This window comes from Tachysurus fulvidraco, chromosome 11 (genome assembly GCF_022655615.1).
Source record: "Tachysurus fulvidraco isolate hzauxx_2018 chromosome 11, HZAU_PFXX_2.0, whole genome shotgun sequence".
Lineage (NCBI taxonomy): Eukaryota > Metazoa > Chordata > Actinopteri > Siluriformes > Bagridae > Tachysurus > Tachysurus fulvidraco.
The window spans coordinates 21801023-21812530 of record NC_062528.1 but is presented as its reverse complement, the minus strand read 5'-3'; the positions used below and the strand labels follow the sequence as shown (position 1 = coordinate 21812530).

General features: G+C 38.1%; 1 protein-coding gene across 3 annotated transcripts in view; it reads right to left on the bottom strand.

Moving 5' to 3' along the window:
* Positions 1-1731: 1731 nt before the first annotated feature.
* LOC125145854 (tripartite motif-containing protein 16-like) overlaps positions 1732-11508 on the bottom strand; it is a 29768-nt gene continuing 19991 nt past the window's right edge. Inside the window, exons 5-6 of one of the 3 annotated variants that reach the window (XM_047820407.1) lie at positions 9053-9604; positions 1732-1904 (exon numbers count right to left, since the gene is read on the bottom strand). In XM_047820407.1, the coding sequence (XP_047676363.1) occupies positions 9078-9604 (527 nt within the window). In that variant the 3' untranslated portion in view covers positions 1732-1904; positions 9053-9077. Of the gene's footprint in view, positions 1914-9029; positions 9605-11508 lie in introns of those variants that run through there. The other 2 variants (XM_047820406.1, XM_047820405.1) reach the window with 2 other exon arrangements.

The window sequence follows — 11508 nt, the reverse complement described above, 5'->3', positions numbered from 1 at the left end:
ATAAGGATCAGTGTTACTTTTGGAGGCAAGTGGACAGAAAGATTGTGAAAGCTACTGGACCACTTGGGTGCCAATACTTTTGGAGGCAAGCGGACATGAGCATGTGACGTGATCGGAATACCCGTGAGGCAGTTCCCCTCATTGTGCTGAGTGTTTAGATATGTCACATGTCCATGTTGTGCAAATTTTTTATTTCGTTTATGTGGGGGCGGGGCTACACGTGATGTCACCAGAATTCCCGTTGGGGTGCCAATACTTTTGGCGAAAAGTGGCTACTGGGGGTTTGGACAATTCGTTTGGACAATTCGACAAAACACAGAACAGAAGCCATGCCTGAGCTCTGTGCATGCTGCATGTGTGAGAGCTTAGAGGAATTTTTAGAATTCCCCATTCAAGTCTATGGGATGTTCGATCGCCGACTACGGGAAAACCGAAAATTCCATTGGAACTCCGAAATAAAAACTTTGTCCGAGTTCGGTGTAAATCGCTCGAAAACTTGCCGAGTTATAAAGCTCTTGTGGCTGCGGTTCAGTTGTATCAAGCTCAGTTACTGAACAGCTTGAGGAGTCAGCGATACAAACAGTATTCAACACACATGCAGGAAGTGAACTTCAACAAGAAGCTTTGGGACTCTTTGTGTCCTTTAAAGAGCCATTTGTTGTAGTTTCAGCATCATACAGACAGGACAGTGTCATAAAAGAAAAATTCAATTTTGTGGAAGCAGAAGAGGTTTCGGTCGGATTAGCAGTTTGTTGTCAGAAAAGAGAAAACTGAAGAGACCTCACAATAAAAAACAAATGTTTCCATTATATTCCCCTGAGAAAGAGTTTAGAACAATTATTGTCTCATCCAAAAATCTTTGCCATGATAAATGTTGGATCTCAAAAATGCAGCAGTGGATATTTTTATGACATCATAGATGGCAAACTAATGCTTTCACACCCTTTATTTTCATCTAGACCAGGGGTATTCAATTAAAATTCAAAGAGGTCCAGTTACTAAAATGTCCTCCCAGCAAAGGTCCGAATCTTATATTGTCACTTAAAATAGTACCCTCATGTTAATAAAATCAATAACACACATACATTTCTATATCATTTATTGTTAAATTTCAAGTGTTTTTAAAGTCTGAACTTGTCTGGCACTTAAATGGAAAACAATCCTGTAGTTGTCTTTACTACATGTCAAGTAACAGACAACAGACACTGAATTTCTTCTGAATAAAATAAATAAAAAGTGCAAACACGGCTTTGAGCAGCCTGAACTTAGGGCCTATATTTCAAGTAATGTAAAACATTCAGAATCTTTAGAATAAAATAAAAGAGCTTTTAATCTTTAAGAAAAAAATTAAACAAAAGACTTTTTACACATTAACTATACCTGGTTGCACGCCTGTCTGAACTTTCATAAACCAATATAAGTCATCAATAAACAATAATAAAACAAACTTCACATCAAGAGCAAAAAAGAAAAGAAAAAGAAAAAATAAGGTAAAAACAAAAAATACAAAATATACAGATTATTTAAAGAGGTATTTAAAATACATATAAAGTAAAGATATAAAAAAAGAAAGAGAGGGAAATCTATGAAGTACTTCCCCTGAATCCCCATTTGGCTCTACTTTGGGAGAGTTCATCTATGTCGCCGTTTATTACGCAGGTTTATTTGTCAAGCTGCTGTCTTTGTTTCATGCTCTAGCTACACTTTTTTTTTGAGGTTAGAAACTTTTCATATCATGTATAATAAATCCATCCTAAGAGTGCATACAGTTAAATAGTCTGTTTGAAAGTATTTCTTATTTCTAGAAACATCCTACATTCAGCATTCATTACTGTTCCAGTTTCTGCACACAAAATGACCAGTGTAGCTCAGGGACAAATTAAATCTCACACCTCAGTTAGAATTTTACTGAAATAAATAAATGAAGGAAAAAAGGCAGTCATTACAGTGGACAAATTATACATAGACAGACAACTATATCGCGATAAGGACATTACTCCCTGGCTTTTCTGAACACTTCACTTTCATTCCTGAGTCAATAACTGCCATAATCACTAAAACATGTCATCTATCACTTTTGTAACCTGGAACGTTCGTGGATTTGGTTCTCAGACAAAGAAAGGTCAAAGTTTTTAATCATTTGAATAAACTACAAGCCGACATATGTCTCCTGCAAGAAACACATCTATCGGAATCAGATTATAACAAAATTACATCATCAAATTACAGTCACTTATTCTCGGCTCACTACAACACAAAACAAAGAGGAGTATGCATTCTAATAAATAAAAAAATCTCTTTTGTTCATAACACCACTATTACAGACCCTGAAGGACGTTTCATTATTATAAACATCTCCATTAATAATAGCCTGGTCACAATTGGCAACTTGTATGGCCCAAACACAGATGACCCATCCTTTTTCCAGACCTTTTTCTCTTCAATTTCAAATGTTTCTAATTGTCCAGTTATAATTGCAGGTGATTTCAATACAGTTCTAGATCCAACAATAGATAGATGTAATAGTTTAGGCAATAAACGCATTTGGAAATCTGCAGAAACCATAAAACAGTTCATGAGGGATTTTGGTCTTGGCGATAGTTGGCGTCTACAGCATCCTAACTGTAAAGAATACTCATTTTTCTCACCAGTACACCACTCATATTCCCACATTGACTTCTTTCTTACCAGTAATTCTATCATATCAAATATTTCTGAATCAAAGATTCATCCAATAGCCATCAGTGATCATGCCCCGGTAACATTAAAATGGAACACAACTAGTCAACATAAACCCACTACCAGATGGCGATTTAACATATCTCTTCTGAAAGATCATGATTTTGACAGTTATTTCAAAAGAGAGTGGGCATGTTTTCTAGAGATGAATGACTCCCCGGAAACATCTCCATCTCTTCTGTGGGAAACAGGAAAAGCAGTACTAAGAGGAAAAATAATTTCATTTGCAGTTTACAAAAAAAGGAAAGAAAAGGATGAACAAGTAGAATTGGAACAAAAAATTAAACAACTAGAAGACATTAACATAAACTAGAACGGGACATTTCCTAAAGAAAATGTGAATGTGCTTTCATGTGACGTCAGTTCCCCTCATCGTGCTGAGTGTTTTGATATACGACATGTCCATGTTGTGCTAAATTTTTGATTTCGCTTATTTTGGGGGCGGGGCTACACGTGACGTCAGTTCCCCTCATCGTGCTGAGTGTTTTATGTTGTGTAACTGAGATATGGCTTCTTTATATTGCAATATGGTTCGTAAGGTGCACTACATGGTTGCTAGGGTATGGCTGCACAGTTACTATGGTTATATTTGCAGACTAGTTTCTCACCTGCAACAAAAGAGCACACCTGAAAATCCATTTATCTTTTCCTGAAACAAGCGCCATGAAGATCTTGAACTAAAGCATCAATCAGTGATTTTACTGGGAAAAAATATAATCACGTTACAATAAGGATCATTAGTTCAAATGTAATGTATTAACTAACATTTACTAGCCATGAGCAATAAATTATTGTATTTAGTAATCTTTGTTAAAATAAAGTTTATTCCTTGTTCATGTTAGTTCACAGTATATTAAGTAATGTTAACACGGTGTTAATAATGTATTAGTAAATGTTGAAATTAACATGAACAAAATGAATAAATGCTGTAGAAGTGCAGTTCATTATTAGTTCATGTTAAGTAATGTGGTAACTAATGTCAACTAATGAACCTTTATTATAAAGTTTTAGAAAAAAAAAAACTGTCCAAAGGGGGATTCGAACCCCGAATGTCTGCATGCTAAACGGATTCGCTTTCCACTAGGCCATCCAGGAACACGAGAAAGCCTTTGCGGTTTTATGTATTAATTAACTAATGTGAAGAATGGCGCATCTAACAATACCCAAGCTTTATTATATTACAATCATTCTTATCATTCTTTGTGATATACGTGTCATATCATGTCAAAAAGTAATTATGTAATGTGAGGAGACAAAGAAAAAATGCGCTTAATTTTAATTAATGGGTGGCTCTTAAAAGAGCCGTTGCTGTTCTTAAAAGGACATTAGTTTAAAGTGAAATAAAAAACTTATAAAAACTACACTGATAGTTGAAAACAACAAAAAGTTATACAAATGGCAGAAACAACAACATATGTGACCGCCGTGCTGTCCAAGGCACGCCACCAACTCGTTTTAAGCATTAAATACACAGTTAAATGTTATATTGTTTGAAAGCTTAGACTCTCGGGATTTTATTAAGCCCACAAACAAAGCATAATATTATTTATAGCCATCATACTAATTTAATCCAAGTTGATAGTCACCGGAAATAGGCGGCGCTTACCTTTCTTCACTGGGGTAATATTTTCCAAAACAAATGCTTGTAAAAAATCCCCAAGAGTCTAAGGAACTGGAATATGTAAGCCTTTTAATCCAAAACGCTTTAATCCAAAATGCGTTTCTGACCGAAACACACAGCACTTCCGTCCTTTGTTTCGGCTCTCACTTGTCCTAGGAGGCTTAAAAAACTACACTGAGCCGTCAAACGAAAATCATGAAAATAGGGGGCGATCCCACAATATATATATATATATATGAAATGAAACTGAAGCTCACTGTGAAATATAGCAACAAGCTTTAATAAAGACCTTTACACAGATTCACTGGTGTCTGCTGCCCTCTTTTGGATGTTAGCACATCTACAGAGAGATTCCCCATTCAAGTCTATGGGGAAAAAACACCCCTTTGAATTTCCATACTGGGAATTCTGGAATTCTGATCGCTTACAAAATGGATAGCACACCTCTCCTCAATGAGCCGGTCGATTTGACACCTCATTTATGGGTCTAGGACAAAAGCTGCAGGACAAGTTACGTGCCGAAAAAGTGTCTGGAATAATAATAATAATAATAATAATAATAATAATAATAATAATAATAATAATAATATGCAAGAGAATAAGAATGTGCTTTAGCAAGCACATTAATAACCCAACAGAAGAAACTCAGGATTCATTAAGAAAATATAAACTCAAATTGAACGAATTAATCAATAAACATACACAATTCCTAATTCATAGGCTACGACAAGAAAACTTCCATCATAATAACAAATCTGGTAAATATTTGGCAAATCAAATCAAACAAAATAAGGAAAAAGCTACAATACCAGTGATTGTAGACACAGCAGGGAAATCCACCAACTCACCAGAAGAAATAAATCAAATCTTTCAAAACTTTTACAGTAAATTATATTCCTCCAATAAAGACCCAGATCAGAAAGACATTGACTCATTCCTCAACAATATCAACCAACCTCAACTCAGTAAACATCAAATAAATACTCTTGAATCTCCCTTATCAGAATATGAACTTTTTAATGCCCTCAAACTCAAGCCAAACAACAAAGCACCAGGCCCCGATGGATTCCCTGCTGAGTTCTACAAACACTTTTGGTCCATTTTATCACCACTTTTTATCCGTATGATTACTGAATCGAAACAAAAATCAAAACTCCCAGATACTATGAACACCGCCACAATTTCACTCCTCCTTAAACCAAATAAAGACCCAACATTACCATCAAGTTATCGCCCGATTTCCCTAATTAATGTAGACATTCAAATCATCGCTAAAGCACTAGCTCATAGAATAGAAAAAGTCACACCATCTATAATCCATTCAGATCAAACCGGTTTCATCAAAGGTAGACTTTCATCCAACAACACACGCAGACTTTTTAACTTGATGCATTATTCATCAACTCAAAAAACCAAAACCATCATAGTTACTCTCGATGCAGAAAAAGCTTTTGACAAGGTCAATTGGAAATTCCTGTTTTCCACATTAGAGAGGTTTGGTTTTGGGGAGTCATTCATTAATTGGATCAAAATGCTGTATACATCACCCTCAGCCACTGTCATCACCAATGGACTAACATCACATATCTTCATGCTGCAACGGGGGACTAGACAAGGATGCCCACTCTCCCCTTCATTATTTACCATTTTCATTGAACCATTAGCAGCAGCTATCCGTCAAAACAGCTACATTAAAGGAATTCAAACACTAAACATGCACCACAAAATTAGTCTTTACGCTGATGATATATTACTATATTTACAAGACCCCTCACCATCATTACAAGAAGCGATTAAACTCATTGATTCATTCTCAAATATCTCTGAATACTCCATCAACTGGAGTAAATCAGCCATACTTTCATTACATTCTAACAGTTTGGATGTGACATCCCAGACATCACCTATCCCTTTGTGCACTAACTATATCACATACTTGGGCATTAATGTTTCCCCCAGGCTGTCAGAGCTGTTTGGACTCAATTTTACTCCATTACTTAAAACAATAAATGATGACCTTCACCGCTGGATGAATTTACCACTATCCATTATGGGCAGAATATCAGTAATTAAAATGACTATACTCCCTAAATTAAACTAATGACTCCAGCACTACCCACCCTCACCCGGTTTAAATCACTAGATTCAATCGTCACTAAATTCTACTGGAAAAATAAGACTCCAAGAATTAAATTGACTACACTACAGAAACCAAAAACACAAGGAGGACTGGAAGCACCACATTTCTACCACTACTTTTTGGCCAATCAGCTCCAAAACATATACAAATGGATTCATCTTAACCCATCAGAAAGCACATGGCTAGATGTTGAACAGTCAATTTGTAAAGAGATTAACATTTCAGAATTACCTTTCTATAGTCAGGCAATCAAAAAGCACCACTGTTTTAAATCACCAACAATAGCCACAGCTCTGACAGCCTGGTGGAAATTTCATCAAATCACAAACACCCCTCTTGTATCATCTAAATACACCCCGATCTGGAATAACCCAGATTTTATAGTAAATAAGAAGCCACTCAACTTACGCGCAGGGGTAGATAAGGGCATCACACAACTTCAACACATCGTCCTTAATAACAACTTGACACCATTTTCCCACTTGGTCCAGAAATACGGCATTGGGAGTAATTGTTTTTTGGAATATTTACAAATCAAATCATCCATTCAATCAAAAATTGACACTCAGAGAATTAATCTAGACCTTTCGCCTCCAATTTCAGAACTAATTAATATAACCTCCCCCCAAAAAAAATTACTCTCCAAAATATATAAAATAATATCCAAATCAGACAACACATTAAGCCTACCCAATGCTAAATGGGAATCAGACTTATCTATTGCTCCCAATGCCGATTTCTGGACACAAATCTGCAAAAATATCTACTTCATGACAAAAAACGCCAACTTACAACTTATACAGTATAAAGTACTTCATAGATTTCACCTAACTGGACAGAAATTATTTAAAATGGGTTTTACTTCAGAAACATGCTCACATTGCACACAAAACACCCCAGACACATATTTACACGCTATTTGGCAACGCACTGTGGTTAAAACATTCTGGGAAAACGTTATGGACTCACTATCCGACCTTATGGGTTGTCACATCCCGCTGTCTCCCTCCCTCTGTATATTAGGTGACATATCCATAATCACTTTAAACAGTACAAACAGTCAATTACTCCTAGTGGCTCTAACTATCGCCAAGAAAACTATCCTCATGAACTGGAAATCGAGGAACGCCATACACATTACAACTTGGAAAAATTTACTAATAGAGTACATCTCCATGGAAAACTTGTCTACCTCCACTCAAAATAATACATCAGAATTGCACCCGTCTTGGTTATCTCTCTTTACCTTCAAACAGTCATGAATCCACTGACCTTCTTTGTCTGAAGCCATCCTCAATGATACACCATCAATAATCACATCAATAATCACACATGATTGGGAGGAGGGAGGGTCAGGAAGAGGCAGCAACACAGACTAATAAATACAAATGAAATACTTATATTTAAAACTCTCTCTCTCTCTCTCTCTCTCTCTCTCTCTCTCTCTCTCTCTGTCTCTCTCGCCATATTTATTGCACAAAAAACAAACAAACAAAAAACGTATACACACACACACACACACACACACACACACACACACACACACACACACACACACACACAAACAGGTTAAGCGTGGCATGTGCGGGACGGCTGGGGATGGGGATGGATTTTGGGACCATGGATCCCACAGCACTTCACCTTGATAGCCCGTTGTAATATGACGCCAGTGTTGGTCTATGCTATGCCATGGCCATGAGGGTTATCAGCGGCAGCTTTATAATACCTTATCATTAATAGTTGTATCAATATTATCATTATTATTATTATTATTATTATTGCTATTATTATTGCTATTATAACTACTACTATTATCATTACTATTAATGGCTGTATCAGCATTATTATTGCTATTACTACTACTAGTTCTATTTGTCCTCTTTCTGATCCTTTAACCTCCCCTTCATTCTGGATGAAATGAGTATATTTGTTAATATATTTATCATTACTACTACTGCTAATACTATTATTACTATTTCTTATTAATTGTTTTTTCAATATTATTATAATAATAATAATTATTATAATTATTATTAATTATTAATGATTATTAATTAATAAATTATTAATAATTATTACATTATTATTATTTATTATTATTATTATTATTATTATTATTATTATTATTATTATTGCTATTATTGTTGATATTGTCACCTTCCTCATACCCAATTTTACATTTACATTTTGTCTTGTGTGATACTATTACTGTCTTCATCGTTATTATTGTCATTATAATTATTATTATTAATATATTTTCCTCTTTGATTTATGTATGTGTATATGTATGTATGCACACGCACGCACACGCACGCACGCGCACACACACACGCGCACACACACACGCGCGCACACACACGCGCACGCGCGCACACACACACGCGCACGCGCACACACACACACACACACACACACACACACACACACACACACACACACACACACACACACGTTTTGTTTTGTTGGTCTTTGTATTTATATTTTGCATCTAATAAAAATAAATGAATAAATAAAAAAAAAACAAGTCTGTCACATTTTTAAAAAAAAAGAATTTTACTGAAAACTTTTACTAACATTTTATTTTGGATCACAAAACCTCACAGATGAGTTATACCTCCACATCCTGACTCCAGCGTATAGAGGCTGAGTGAATGTGGTGTGGACTCTGTGGAGGAGCCTCATGGTGTCAGAGACGCTGTAGAAGGACAGAGTTCCTGCACTGTGATCCACATACACTCCTATTCTGGAGGATGATGGACCTCGGAGCTCAGTCTTAATGCTGTTGTGCCAGAAAGAGACAGAGGAAGAAGAACACTCCAGACTCCAGGACTGACTGTTGTATCCAAACACACACTCATCACCCCGTCCTTTCCTGCTGATCTCTTTATATGACACTGATATGAACACATCACCGCTCCTCTCCACCTCCCAGTAACAGCGTCCACACACACTCTCCTTACACAACACCTGAGGCCAGGAGTCAAATCTCTCTGGATGATCAGAGTATCGCTGTTGTGTCTTACTCCATGTCACCACTCTGTTCTTCTCAGACAGAATGAGTTCAGGATGTGCTGTGTTTGGGTCCAGAGTCAGATAACAGAAATCTACAGTAATAAAATGTCCACATGTTAGATGTTAATCACAGGATTTATAATAAGTGTGTGTGAGACACCTGTCTGTGTTTCTATCCTCCTAATGCAGCTCTATAAACATGTGTGTGTGTGTGTGTGCGTGTATGTTTGTGTGAGCGTGTGTATGTTTGTGTGAGCGTGTGTGTGTCTGTGTGTGAGCGTGTGTGTGTATGTTTGTGTGAGCGTGTGTGTGTCTGTGTGTGAGCGTGTGTGTGTATGTTTGTGTGAGCGTGTGTGTGTCTGTGTGTGAGCGTGTGTATGTGTGTATGTTTGTGTGAGCGTGTGCGTGTGTGTATGTTTGTGTGAGCGTGTGCGTGTGTGTATGTTTGTGTGAGCGTGTGCGTGTGTGTGTATGTTTGTGTGAGCGTGTGCGTGTGTGTATGTTTGTGTGAGCGTGTGTGTGTGTATGTTTGTGTGAGCGTGTGTGTGTGTATGTTTGTGTGAGCGTGTGTGTGTGTGTATGTTTGTGTGAGCGTGTGTGTGTGTGTGTGTGTGTGTATGTTTGTGTGAGCGTGTGTGTGTGTATGTTTGTGTGAGCGTGTGTGTGTGTGTGTGTGTGTATGTTTGTGTGAGCGTGTGTGTGTGTGTGTGTATGTTTGTGTGAGCGTGTGTGTGTACGTATGTTTGTGTGAGCGTGTGTGTGTGTGTGTATGTTTGTGTGAGCGTGTGTGTGTGTGTATGTTTGTGTGAGCGTGTGTGTGTACGTATGTTTGTGTGAGCATGTGTGTGTGTGTGTGTATATATGTTTGTGTGAGCGTGTGTGTATGTTTGTGTGAGCGTGTGTGCGTATGTTTGTGTGAGCGTGTGTGCGTGCGTATGTTTGTGTGAGCGTGTGTGTGTATGTTTGTGTGAGCGTGTGTGTGTGTGTATGTTTGTGTGTATGTTTGTGTGTGTGTGTGTGCGTATGTTTGTGTGAGCGTGTGTGTGTGTGTGTGTGTGTGTGTGTATGTTTGTCTGAGCGTGTGTGTGTGTTTGTGTGAGTGTGTGTGTATGTTTGTGTGAGTGTGTGTGTGTGTGTGTATGTTTGTGTGTGTGTGTGTGTGTGTGTGTATGTTTGTGTGAGCATGTGTGTGTGTGTGTGTATGTTTGTGTGAGCGTGTGTGTGTGTGTGTGTGTGTGTGCGCGTATGTTTGTGTGAGCGTGTGTGTGTGTGTGTGTGTGTGTGCGTATGTTTGTGTGAGCATGTGTGTGTGTGCCTATGTTTGTGTGAGCGTGTGTGTGTGCGTATGTTTGTGTGAGCGTGTGTGTGTGTGTGCGTGTGTGTGTGTGCGTATGTTTGTGTGAGCGTGTGTGTGTGTGTGCGTATGTTTGTGTGAGCGTGTGTGTGTGTGTGTGTATGTGAGCGTGTGTGTGTGTGTGTGTGTATGTTTGTGTGTGTGTGTGTGTGTGTGTGTGTGCATATGTTTGTGTGAGCGTGTGTGTGTGCGTATGTTTGTGTGAGCGTGTGTGTGTGCGTATGTTTGTGTGAGCGTGTGTGTGTGTGCGTATGTTTGTGTGTGTGTGTGTGTGTGTGTGTGTGTGTGCGTATGTTTGTGTGAGCGTGTGTGTGTGTGCGTGTGTGTGCGTATGTTTCTGTGTGCGTGTGTGTGTGTGTGCGTATGTTTGTGTGTGTGCGTGTGTGTGCGTATGTTTGTGTGAGCGTGTGTGTGCGTATGTTTGTGTGAGCGTGTGTGTGTGCGTATGTTTGTGTGAGCGTGTGTGTGTGCGTATGTTTGTGTGAGCGTGTGTGTGTGCGTATGTTTGTGTGTGTGCGTGTGTGTGCGTATGTTTGTGTGAGCGTGTGTGTGTGTGCGTATGTTTGTGTGAGCGTGTGTGTGTGTGCGTATGTGTGTGTATGTTTGTGTGTGCGTGTGTGTGCGTATGTTTGTGTCAGCGTG